This window comes from Coregonus clupeaformis, chromosome 30 (assembly GCF_020615455.1).
Source record: "Coregonus clupeaformis isolate EN_2021a chromosome 30, ASM2061545v1, whole genome shotgun sequence".
In the NCBI taxonomy this organism is placed as follows: domain Eukaryota; kingdom Metazoa; phylum Chordata; class Actinopteri; order Salmoniformes; family Salmonidae; genus Coregonus; species Coregonus clupeaformis.
The window spans coordinates 28,770,538-28,784,040 of record NC_059221.1 but is presented as its reverse complement, the minus strand read 5'-3'; the positions used below and the strand labels follow the sequence as shown (position 1 = coordinate 28,784,040).

The 13,503-nt window shown below is 42.9% G+C and overlaps 1 protein-coding gene across 2 annotated transcripts in view; it reads left to right on the top strand.

Annotated features, from left to right (window-relative positions):
- The window catches only part of LOC121545583 (nephrocystin-4), a 181,482-nt gene that overhangs the window by 85,844 nt on the left and 82,135 nt on the right, over window positions 1-13,503 (top strand). For both annotated transcript variants that reach the window (XM_041856236.2, XM_041856235.2), the window contains exons 11-12: window positions 4,611-4,666; window positions 11,205-11,342. In XM_041856236.2, coding sequence (XP_041712170.2) covers window positions 4,611-4,666; window positions 11,205-11,342 — 194 coding nt within the window. The remainder of the gene's footprint in view (window positions 1-4,610; window positions 4,667-11,204; window positions 11,343-13,503) is intronic.

Here is a 13,503-nt window from a genome sequence, read left to right as displayed (position 1 = left end):
TCGCTAGCCAGCTTATCTTCCTACACAGAGAATGGAGTTGATTGAGGTTCAGTTGGGGGTGCTGCTTCTTTGCAAAGTCTGTTTAATGACAGTTTAATCAGCGGTTGAAGTGTCCTCGAAAAGCCTTCTCTGAACAAGTCACCTAAACGATTTTGTGTTAGCTGCTCTTAAGGAAGTACAATATCATCAATCTCTGTCATTCTTTTGATTTGGTGGTTTGAACAGTGCTGACTGTTTTCTGATTAGACAGAGGGGTTTGTGTGTGCGTGCGCTCGTGTGTGTATGTGTGAATGTGTGTTTGTTTTGTGCATTCTTGGCCACGTGTAGGTGTGTGTGTGCATCCGTGTGTGTGTTTGTATGTATGTGTTTTCGTGTGTATGTTTCTCTAGAATCCAACAGCTCATTTACAAGCCGAGATGTGTAATTCATGTCTTTGTCGCCCCGTGGCTGCATCCGACAAGCAAGGAGGATCAAAGGAGGATCAAACATTCCACATTGCATTCCTACCCCTTCAGCCAGTCATTTGTAAATGGGAAAGTAAGACTCTTATCGATTCATACTGTTTCAGATGTATCCATGAGAAATGTATGATGGGCATTAAACAGAGTGCATGTATGACTTATGCACTCTCACACAGTCCATGCATTCCCATTAATCAGGGATGTAGCTACAGAACCCGCACTGTTTGCTTGACCGCCATCGCCTACAACTTGGCTAATGATAAGCAAAGCCGGGAAAAAAGTGGAAAAAACATCTAGCTGTGTCCTCTTAGATTATTATTAATGAATTCCAATGGCCCATATTTGCATTATTCACAATTCCCTGATTTCTCAGCTGTCAACATCTCTGTTTATCACTGATAAGTCCACTTAATGATTTGAAAAATAGAGTCTGTAGTGCCACTTAAAAACACTCCAAACAAAATGGATGCCATAGAGCAGGTTGGTGCCATGGTAGTGTCATGGTACTAGTTCATCATCCAGCACTACTGTGTCCTCCTGTCCTCACTTACTGTAATCTGAGCAGATGGATGCTACAGCAAGGCTACTGCACCCCAGGCTGCTGCAGCCATTTCCAAAAGGCCAGTCTGAGCCAGCAGAGAAAGAATGAGAGAGAGAGTCACAGAGAGGGGGGGTGAGTGAGAGAGTGGGTGAGAGAGAAAAACTGAGCTGTGAGAGAGTTATAGAAAGAGATAGAGAAAAACGGACAGAGGTAGGACGAGAGAGATACAGAGAAAGAAAGCGAGAGATAGGTAGCGTTTCATTTTGCCATCACTATGGCTACCAGTGCAGTTCATCCAGCGTTGCATCAGACATTTGAATCAGACTGTGACTGTGTCTAAAAGACAACACGGTCACAGATTGTCTGAGTGATGTTCCACTGTGTGCTTACACTTTAGTCTACAATAGGACAATTCTAGTGGTTCATAGAAGTTGAATGTAGAGAAACATGTAACTGCTAAAATAATGGAAACACTTGAGTAAATGAGGGTTCTGGCGGCTCTGTTATGGTGTGGGGTGCATTTTCCAGGCATGGTTTAGGTCCACTTAACCCTTTAGAGGGCAAGGTAAATGCCAATAAATACACAGCCATTTTGAGTGATTACCTACAACCTATGGTGAATCATTTCTATCCTGATGGGAGTGGATGACAATGCCTCCATCCACAGGGCAAGAGTGGTCATAGAATGGTTTGATGAGCATTGAAGCTGTTCTGGCGGCTCGTGGTGGCCAAACGTCCTATTAAGACACTTTATGTTGATGTTTCCATTATTTTGGCAGTTACCTGTAGCTCCGGGGTGACATTATACAGCGAGGGAAAAAAAGTATTTGATCCCCTGCTGATTTTGTACGTTTTCCCACTGACAAAGAAATGATCAGTCTATAATTTTAATGGCAGGTTAATTTGAACAGTGAGAGACAGAATAACAACAAAAAAATCCAGAAAAACGCATGTCAAAAATGTTATAAATTGATTTGCATTTTAATGAGGGAAATAAGTATTTGACCCCCTCTCAATCAGAAAGATTTCTGGCTCCCAAGTGTCTTTTATACAGGTAACGAGCTGAGATTAGGAGCACACTCTTAAAGGGAGTGCTCCTAATCTCAGTTTGTTACCTGTATAAAAGACACCTGTCCACAGAAGCAATCAATCAATCAGATTCCAAACTCTCCACCACGGCCAAGACCAAAGAGCTCTCCAAGGATGTCAGGGACAAGATTGTAGACCTACACAAGGCTGGAATGGGCTACAAGACCATCACCAAGCAGCTTGGTGAGAAGGTGACAACAGTTGGTGCGATTATTTGCAAATGGAAGAAACACAAAATAACTGTCAATCTCCCTCAGCCTGGGGCTCCATGCAAGATCTCACCTCGTGGAGTTGCAATGATCATGAGAACAGTGAGGAATCAGCCCAGAACTACATGGGAGGATCTTGTTAATGATCTCAAGGCAGCTGGGACCATAGTCACCAAGAAAACAATTGGTAACACACTACGCCGTGAAGGACTGAAATCCTGCAGCGCCCGCAAGGTCCCCCTGCTCAAGAAAGCACATATACAGGGCCGTCTGAAGTTTGCCAATGAACATCTGAATGATTCAGAGAAGAACTGGATGAAAGTTTTGTGGTCAGATGAGACCATAATGGAGCTCTTTGGCATCAACTCAACTCGCCGTGTTTGGAGGAGGAGGAATGCTGCCTATGACCCCAAGAACACCATCCCCACCGTCAAACATGGAGGTGGAAACATTATGCTTTGGGGGTGTTTTTCTGCTAAGGGGACAGGACAACATCACCGCATCAAAGGGATGATGTACGAGGCCATGTACCGTCAAATCTTGGGTGAGAACCTCCTTCCCTCAGCAAGGGCATTGAAAATGGGTCGTAGATGGGTATTCCAGCATGAGAATGACCCAAAACACACGGCCAAGGCAACAAAGGATTGGCTCAAGAAGAAGCACATTAAGGTCCTGGAGTGACCTAGCCAGTCTCCAGACCTTAATCCCATAGAAAATCTGTGGAGGGAGCTGAAGGTTCGAGTTGTCAAACGTCAGCCTCGAAACCTTAATGACTTGAAGAAGATCTGCAAAGAGGAGTGGGACAAAATCCCTCCTGAGATGTGTGCAGTTACCTGGTGGCCAACTACAAGAAACGTCTGACCTCTGTGATTGCGAACAAGGGTTTTGCCACCAAGTACTAAGTCATGTTTTGCAGAGGGGTCAAATACTTATTTCCCTCATTAAAATGCAAATCAATTTCTAACATTTTTTGACATGCGTTTTTCTGGATTTTTTGTTGTTGTTATTCTGTCTCTCACTGTTCAAATAAACCTACCATTAAAATTATAGACTGATCATGTCTTTGTCAGAGGGCAAACGTACAAAATCAGCAGGGGATCAAATACTTTTTTCCCTCACTCTAGGTACAGATCTAGGATCAGCTTCCCCTTCCCCAATTCCAACCTCAGCCATTGGTTAGGAAAATGCTAAACTGACCCATGACTAGCGACTAGTGCCAACTTCACCTTACACCGTATAGTAGGTAACTGCCAAAACAAAGGAAACACCAACATAAAGTGTCTTAATAAAATAAAACAGCTTCAATGCACCTTGGCATAGATGCTATAAGTGTCTGGAACTCTATTGGAGGGATGAGACACCATTCTTCCACGAGAAATTCCATAATTTGGTGTTTTGTTGATGGTGGTGGAAAAACGCTGTCTCATGCGCCACTCCAGAATCTCCCATAAGTGGTCAATTGGAATGAGATCTGGTGACTGAGACACACACACACACACACACACACCCTTTAAACCCCCTATGTCACTGAGACCTCTTCTAGCCATGGTAGCCAAAATAATGGGCAACTGGTATTGTTTCTTTACATGACCCTAAGCATGATGGAATGTTAATTACTTAATTAACTCAGCAACCACACCTGTGTGGCAGCACCTGCTTTTAATATACCCTCATTTACTCAAGTGATTCCTTTATTTTGGCAGTTACCTGTAGATCTCCGTAGAGATAAATCATTGTAGTTCTATGTATAGGTCACTTTTCCGTTACTGTGTGTGCATCTTATAGGGATGTCATTGGATGGCAAATTCAGTCAAGGAGATGACGATGCAAGTAAAAGGTGCATTTTACAGCTAACTACATCCCTTTTCCACCACCACCTGGGATATGTCCCAAATGGCACCCTATTCCATATATAGTGCACTACAGGGCACACATGGCTCTGGTCAAAAGTAGTGCATTATGTAGGGAATAGAGTGCCATTTGGGATGCAACCCTGGTTATGTTCTATTATCGGACCGCAGGGAGGAAATGACTACATTTTATTAACTTTGGATCGTAGGAATAATTAAGAAGTGTTTGTATTTAGCGGAGTGAACAGAAGTCATGGCGGAAGGAAGGCAATGCGGGCTGAATGAGAATAGAGATGTGAGAAGTAGACCTAGAATTCCATATTGAGTGTACCCATAAGTTTACCAGTCAAAATGCTATGGTCAGAGGTTCTATGTCACTTTAGGATTTACATTTCTATGGAAGTGAAAGTAACAGTAAATAAGAGGTGTGTTTTTAAACTGTTTTTCTTGTTCTCTTTAGGTCGAAGTCGGCGTGCCTCTCAAGCATCTCCTCCAGGATCACCACAAGGCCCAGGGGTAAGACTGTCACACAGATCAGTTACCGCTAACATGGTCAGACATGATCAGTCATGGATGATGAGTCATCGATAGAACGTTACCTGAAGCCATGGTCAGCTCCACTCTGTTTTGAAGCATAGGTCTCCATACGGTCAGAATGGCCCCCGAGCACTTATTAAGTGCTGATCTAGGACCAGGTCCCACCTGTCCATGTAATCATATTCATTGTGATCTTAAAGGGAAACTCTTCATGAATACGAGCCTTCACTAGTAAACTAATATAGGACTATGTGTTTAGTTGGTCAGAGGGTATCATTGTGTCATCGCTGTTCTAACGGGCTGGTTAAGTAGGGTTGTTTGGTACATTAGTGATAGGGATCAGGTCTATCAAAATATCCTGAAGCATATGATGTGCTACTATGGAGCAGAGAGCTTCATCCACTTAATGCATGTGGGGAGGGTTTTTAATGGAGAGAGTGTGTGTTAGGTGCATAGATGCATGTTTTTCAGTTAAACGTGTGTGTGTGTGTGTGTGTGTGTGCTTGTACATATGTGCTTGTGTGTGCGTTTCTGCACATGTGAATGTGAGTACATGTTTGCTGTGTGCGTTTCTGCATGTTTGTAAATGTATGTACATTAGTGTGTCTGAGTTTGCGCGGGTGTGTGAGCGTGACTGCATGTGTGTGTGTGTCTGGGGCAGGCTGAGCTGTGGGGTGTGAGTGATGTCTCAGGCTGAGTGGGGCTGTCAGTGAGGGAATGGGCCCTCTGATGGATGCAGCTATCTCACAGAGATAAAGCCAGACACACACATACACACACACACACACACACACACACACACACACACAGTAGAGGAGAAGAGAGTGATTAGCTCTGTCTCAGTGCTGGATCTATGGGCAATAATGAGGGCCTGGGTCTGCTCTCCTGCCTCATGTGATAAAGTTTGCAGCTAAACATATCAGGGGTTGGAACCGGTAAGGGAACAGAACCAAAAACCGGAAAATAACTGAATGTTTCAAGGAATATTCTTTTAAAAGCATGGGAACCACTTAATAGCGTTATTTTCTGTAGTTAGAAACGGACCCCCCACACCCCACGGCAATCCCAACCCAACAACGAGTGTATAGTATCAGTTCTCTGTCTGACAAGTAGTATGGAGCTGCGGCTCGGAGTATTGTTTCTTCATCCTATGTAATGTATTCCCAGTGATCTTGGTGATGTTTTTTCCCCCCTGTTCATATAAATTTGTCATTGAAGCTGTTACGCTTATGTCCCATCCAACATCCTGATATTACCAGGTTCCGACCACTAGATGGTGGTTTCCTGATATTTCACCCAATAGTTCACCCAAATTACAAAATTACATATTGGTTTAAGCAGTCTATTGACAATTTATGACATCAACCCATGCTTTGGTTTTGTTTACCTGGCCAATGTTTCAAATACTAAATATTTTGCATTTGTGGCACAAATCCAATACAAGCCAATGGTACCTATATTATCATTTCCATGCTTCATATCCAAAACATCTATAAGTAACATCATTGAGTTACACAATCAATTTTCGGATACTTTAGGATGATTTGAACATGAAGCGTGAAAATGATATACAGTGGGAGAACAAGTATTTGATACACTGCCGATTTTGCAGGTTTTCCTACTTACAAAGCATGTAGAGGTCTGTAATTTTTATCATATGTACACTTCAACTGTGAGATACAGAATCTAAAATCACATTTTATGATTTTTAAGTAATTAATTTGCATTTTATTGCATGACATAAGTATTTGATACATCAGAAAAGCAGAACTTAATATTTGGTACAGAAACCTTTGTTTGCAATTACAGAGATCATACGTTTCCTGTAGGTCTTGACCAGGTTTGCACACACTACAGCAGGGATTTTGGCCCACTTCTCCATACAGACCTTCTCCAGATCCTTCAGGTTTCGGGGCTGTCGCTGGGCAATATGGACTTTCAGCTCCCTCCAAATATTTTCTATTGGGTTCAGGTCTGGAGACTGGCTAGGCCACTCCAGGACCTTGAGATGCTTCTTACGGAGCCACTCCTTAGTTGCCCTGGCTGTGTGTTTCGGGTCGTTGTCATGCTGGAAGACCCAGCCACGACCCATCTTCAATGCTCTTACTGAGGGAAGGAGGTTGTTGGCCAAGATCTCGCGATACATGGCCCCATCCATCCTCCCCTCAAAACGGTGCAGTCGTCCTGTCCCCTTTGCAGAAAAGCATCCCCAAAGAATGATGTTTCCACCTCCATGCTTCACGGTTGGGATGGTGTTCTTGGGGTTGTACTCATCCTTCTTCTTCCCCCAAACACGGCGAGTGGAGTTTATACCAAAAAGCTCTATTTTTGTCTCATCAGACCACATGACTTTCTCCCATTCCTCCTCTGGATCATCCAGATGGTCATTGGCAAACTTCAGACAGGCCTGGACATGTGCTGGCTTGAGCAGGGGGACCTTGCGTGCGCTGCAGGATTTTAATCCATGACGGCGTAGTGTGTTACTAATGGTTTTCTTTGAGACTGTTGTCCCAGCTCTCTTCAGGTCATTGACCAGGTCCTGCCGTGTAGTTCTGGGCTGATCCCTCACCTTCCTCATGATCATTGATGCCCCATGAGGTGAGATCTTGCATGGAGCCCCAGACCGAGGGTGATTGACCGTCATCTTGAACTTCTTCCATTTTCTAATAATTGTGCCAACAGTTGTTGCCTTCTCACCAAGCTGCTTGCCTATTGTCCTGTAGCCCATCCCAGCCTTGTGCAGGTCTACAATTTTATCCCTGATGTCCTTACACAGCTCTCTGGTCTTGACCATTGTGGAGAGGTTGGAGTCTGTTTGATTGAGTGTGTGGACAGGTGTCTTTTATACAGGTAACGAGTTCAAACAGGTGCAGTTAATACAGGTAATGAGTGGAGAACAGGAGGGCTTCTTAAAGAAAAACTAACAGGTCTGTGAGAGTCGGAATTCTTACTGGTTGGTAGGTGATCAAATACTTATGTCATGCAATAAAATGCAAATTAATTACTTAAAAATCATACAATGTGATTTTCTGGATTTTTGTTTTAGATTCCGTCTCTCACAGTTGAAGTGTACCTATGATAAAAATTACAGACCTCTACATGCTTTGTAAGTAGGAAAAGCTGCAAAATCGGCAGTGTATCAAATACTTGTTCTCCCCACTGTAGGTACCATTGAATTGCATTGGATTTCTGCCACAAATGCTAAAAAGGTAGTATTTGAAGTATTGGCCAACAAAACCAAAGCATGGGTTGCTGTCATAACTTGTCAATAGACTGCTTACAGGGTAAGGAAACCAATGGCATTTTGTAATTTGGGTGAGCTATCCCTTTAACATTGGGGGGCGGCGGATTCGTAACTTTTTTTTAACCTAATATCAGAAACAGCGCCATCTAGTAGTCAGACCCTGGTAATATCAGGATGTAGGATGGAACATATACCTAGCAACTTTAATGACAAATGTATCTGAACTGGGAAGAAAAAACCCCACCAAATTCACTGGGAATACATTAAATAGGATGATAAAACAGTACTCCCGGCCGCAGCTCCATATTACTCGTCAGACACAGAGAACTGATACTATATACTCATTGTTGGGGTGTGAAGGGACCGTGGGTGGCTTTTGACCATTCCTTTGGATTCCTCATGTCTAACCCATTGTTTGAAAAACATTTGGTCCAAATGTGATTTTAGGTACTATATTTATTGAATATTATATTAATCTTTTAAATTAAAATGGCCAATTTGGATGCAATCAATTAGCTTAATTTCTCAGAGATCAAATTATATTTCAACAAAATATGCTAATGTCATCTGTTTATAACAAATAAACTATTTCAGAACAGTCTGCGATGGTGGGTGTCGAAATCCTCTTTTTATGTGCTTTTTAAGGTGGAATGACCCATCTGTAGCCTACCGATGTTACAAGCATGATTCAGAAGATGGGGAGAGAGTTTTGTAACTTTTTCAATGCTAGTTAGGGATACAATAGTTCACATTGGATTTATTAACTACACAAATTCTGGTGCTGCTCTGCACGCACAAGCTTGTTAGCTAGCTAACATTTAGTCAACTCTGAAGTTCAAAGACATTCAAAGTTCCTCCATAAATCAAATCAAATCAAATTTTATTTGTCACATACACGTGTTTAGCAGATGTTATAGCGGGTGTATTGAAGCTGCTCCTCCGTAAGTATAATTCTGTGGGCCTAATTAAGATAATGCATGTCATCAAAAGATGCCCAGCGCTTCAAGCGTCTCTCGCTCTCTCCCTACCCACAAAATTTCAGTCGCATCTCGCGCACTATACTTGTCTTTCCATCACGCATGTAAACAACTCACTGAGCTATAGCTTCCCCGCTCCATAGAAAGCTGCTCTATCTGCACAGCATGAATGGTGAAGTAATTTAATGTTGTGTTAAATGAATGATTTCAGCGGTTTAAAAAGGACCAGAAATGAACGATATAAACCTGTACTTTGTTTTGGTTCGAACCGGTTCAGAACTTTATTTTGCTGGTCGGAACAGTGGAACAGAACGAAACGATTGGAAAATAATTTTGGTTCCATCCCCTGAAACATATACTAGTAGCCTTGTACCTGCAGCTCCCAAGTTCTTATTGTCAAAAGTACACACGGACATACAGAAATGCAATACATAGTTTTTTAAAGAACAAATAAAATAGCCTATTATCTTGCAGGAAAGAACAGAAATGTTTGTATTTGCTTACAACCCGGAGCTGGTATTTGGACTGGTGAGCCTCTGATTGCTGGCCCATTTCTCTAACCTTAGGCTAACTGCAGCCCCCACAAGCACCAGGCATCAACCAACTGAGCCATCAGAACAACAGAAGCGAGGCTACATGTATACATGTCAGATCAAAGTCGAGTATTCAACAAAGCGGGGAATAAATAAACAAAAACTACAGTATAACTCATGATTTTGGTAGAACTCTCCCTAATCCACAGTTCCAATTTATGTCTATAGAAATAATCCTCTTCATCAGCAGATCTCTCTGTCTGCGTCTCAAATGGCACCCTATTTCCTATTCAGTGCACTACTTTTGAATAGGGCCGGTAGGGCTCTGTTCAAAAGTAATGCACTAAATAGGGAATATGGTGCAATTTGGGAATCAACCTCAGACTCCTACCCTGCATTACTGTCGAACACCATTTAATCAATGCCACCCGGCACAGAAATAGGACTGTAAACAAGATGTATTCACCACTATATCTGCAAGCATTGTAGGATCTGACAACTTTGTTTTTCTGCATAAATTATTGATCCCTGACACTTTTTGTTCACTTTGAGCAGAATGCTAAGACTCTATATTTATATCTAATACAGAGAGCACTTTGTGTGTGCGTGCGTGTGTGTATTGCCTGGGATGCCCGCTTCCATCCTAGGCCGGTCTTGGGTTATGTTATTGTTGTTACCTGTGTTGGCAGTCAACGGTGTTGCCGGGGTGATGCTCTTTCTCTCTTCTTTCTCTCTCTCGCTATTCTGTCTCGCTGTCTCTGTCTCTCTCTCTCTCTCCATCTTTGTCTCTTTCTTCTATTTCTGTATCTCTCCATTTCTCGACCTCTCTCTTTCCCTAACTCTGTTCTCCAATTTCCATCTCACTCTTTGTTACAAATTTATATTTTATTCTCCCCCTCAATCAATCTTCAAATGCGTTCTCCCGCTCTATCTCTGTTTCCCTCGGTCTCCCACCTCCTCTCTTTTTCTCACTTACTAAGAGACATATGATGACAACCGCCAGCTGAGAGGTCGACTCCACAACGGCGACACACACATTCATATACACATATAACACACACACACACACACACACACACAATCCCACGTCGCAAGTCACCACAGCCTGCCACTGTGGGTGTGAAACACACCAGACACGAGCGAGGCGCCTCTGTGTGTGAGAAAACACACACACACAGGAGCCGGGGAACAGGCAGAGAAGAAGGCAATTAGTGGTGGCGTTGGGCTTGAGTTTGATCCGTACTGCCAACATTCTCCACCCAGCCTGTTTGCCCTGACACATAATGGGAGAGAAGACAACAACAGAGCAGTCAGCTGCTCACTGAGATGGTTGTGGCTCATGTCACTGTTCTACTGAAATGAACGTCTTTGTACTGGCCCTGTTTGTTATCAATGTTATTTTAATATTGTCCCTTTATTAGAACTTGTTTGTTTGATGTCTGGTCAAGTTAAGTTTCAGTCTCATTGGAAACTGAAATGACAGGTGGATATGATTTGACACACACATTCCCGAAAATCACACCCATCTTGTTATAATATGCTACAGCTATAGAAGCCTATCTATGGCAATGCTGTTATGCTAGCCATAGAGAATTAGAGCACCTCTCATAAATGACACCATTCTCCCCACATAGTGCACTACTTTTGACCACCAAAGCGACGTAGGGCTCTAATCTTGCTTTATTTTGCAGCAGTGATATGTGTTGTCATATTGTTTTAATAAAGTATAAATAGTTAATGTGAATTCCTGTTGTTTCTCCTAGCTCTCTATGTCTCAGCTGGCAGCTACTTCACGCTACCCGACCATGAGCCACTCCACTGCCGTGTCACCATGGCAACAGCCGTTTTCCTCTCAGCTCTATCCGTCCCCATTGGCATCGGCCCACCAGCTGTCACATGTCGTAAGATTCCACCCCCGTACCCTCTCCCACGCGCACACAGACACAAACACGCATGGGGATACACACAGTGCTACTCACACGCAGACACATGAAGACAAACGGATACATACACACATAGACACACTGATACATAAACACATGAATATGGGCACTTTATAGGTCTCTGACACAGTCACATATAAGTGTGCGCACACACACTCATGTATCATTTCCATGGGTACACAGACAGACACAGTGATTTCAATTCGAATGCTCACTCACCTTTCTAACACAAAGCTATGTACAGACACATACCTGCAGACACAGCGGCACACACGCACACACACGCACACACACGACCTTGAGAGTACACTTTTTGCTGAACTCCGGCATGCTCTTTGTCTTTGGGACTACACAAGGTTTTTCATCTTTCAAATCAAAAGAAACACACTCTTTGACTCCGCACTCACATCAATGTACAATGTCTGATCCAATTTTCTCAAGGTATCCAGTTCTTTACAAGCTGTGATTTTATATTTAACACTACAGTGGGGAAAAAAAGTATTTAGTCAGCCACCAATTGTGCAAGTTCTCCCACTTAAAAAGATGAGAGAGGCCTGTAATTTCCATCATAGTTACACGTCAACTATGACAGACAAAATGAGAAAAAAAATCCAGAAAATCACATTGTAGGATTTTTTATGAATTTATTTGCAAATTATGGTGGAAAATAAGTATTTGGTCAATAACAAAAGTTTCTCAATACTTTGTTATATACCCTTTGTTGGCAATGACACAGGTCAAACGTTTTCTGTAAGTCTTCACAAGGTTTTCACACACTGTTGCTGGTATTTTGGCCCATTCCTCCATGCAGATCTCCTCTAGAGCAGTGATGTTTTGGGGCTGTCGCTGGGCAACACGGACTTTCAACCCCTCCAAAGATTTTCTATGGGGTTGAGATCTGGAGATTGGCTAGGCCACTCCAGGACCTTGAAATGCTTCTTACGAAGCCACTCCTTCGTTGCCCGGGCGGTGTGTTTGGGATCATTGTCATGCTGAAAGACCCAGCCACGTTTCATCTTCAATGCCCTTGCTGATGGAAGGAGGTTTTCACTCAAAATCTCACGATACATGGCCCCATTCATTCTTTCCTTTACACGGATCAGTCGTCCTGGTCCCTTTGCAGAAAAACAGCCCCAAAGCATGATGTTTCCACCCCCATGCTTCACAGTAGGTATGGTGTTCTTTGGATGCAACTCAGCATTCTTTGTCCTCCAAACACAACGAGTTGAGTTTTTACCAAACAGTTCTATTTTGGTTTCATCTGACCATATGACATTCTCCCAATCCTCTTCTGGATCATCCAAATGCACTCTAGCAAACTTCAGACGGGCCTGGACATGTACTGGCTTAAGCAGGGGGACACGTCTGCCACTGCAGGATTTGAGTCCCTGGCGGCGTAGTGTGTTACTGATGGTAGGCTTTGTTACTTTGGTCCCAGCTCTCTGCAGGTCATTCACTAGGTCCCCCCCTGTGTGGTTCTGGGATTTTTGCTCACCGTTCTTGTGATCATTTTGACCCCACGGGGTGAGATCTTGCGTGGAGCCCCAGATTGAGGGAGATTATCAGTGGTCTTGTATGTCTTCCATTTCCTAATAATTGCTCCCACAGTTGATTTCTTCAAACCAAGCTGCTTACCTATTGCATATTCAGTCTTCCCAGCCTGGTGCAGGTCTACAATTTTGTTTCTGGTGTCCTTTGACAGCTCTTTGGTCTTGGCCATAGTGGAGTTTGGAGTGTGACTGTTTGAGGTTGTGGACAGGTGTCTTTTATACTGATAACAAGTTCAAACAGGTGCCATTAATACAGGTAACGAGTGGAGGGCAGAGGAGCCTCTTAAAGAAGAAGTTACAGGTCTGTGAGAGCCAGAAATCTTGCTTGTTTGTAGGTGACCAAATACTTATTTTCCACCATAATTTGCAAATAAATTCATTAAAAATCCTACAATGTGATTTTCTGGAAAAAAAAATCTCAATTTGTCTGTCATAGTTGACGTGTACCTATGGTGAAAATTACAGGCCTCTCTCATCTTTTTAAGTGGGAGAACTTGCACAATTGGTGGCTGACTAAATACTTTTTTCCCCACTGTACCTGGACACACTACAAATGCATTCCATTCCAA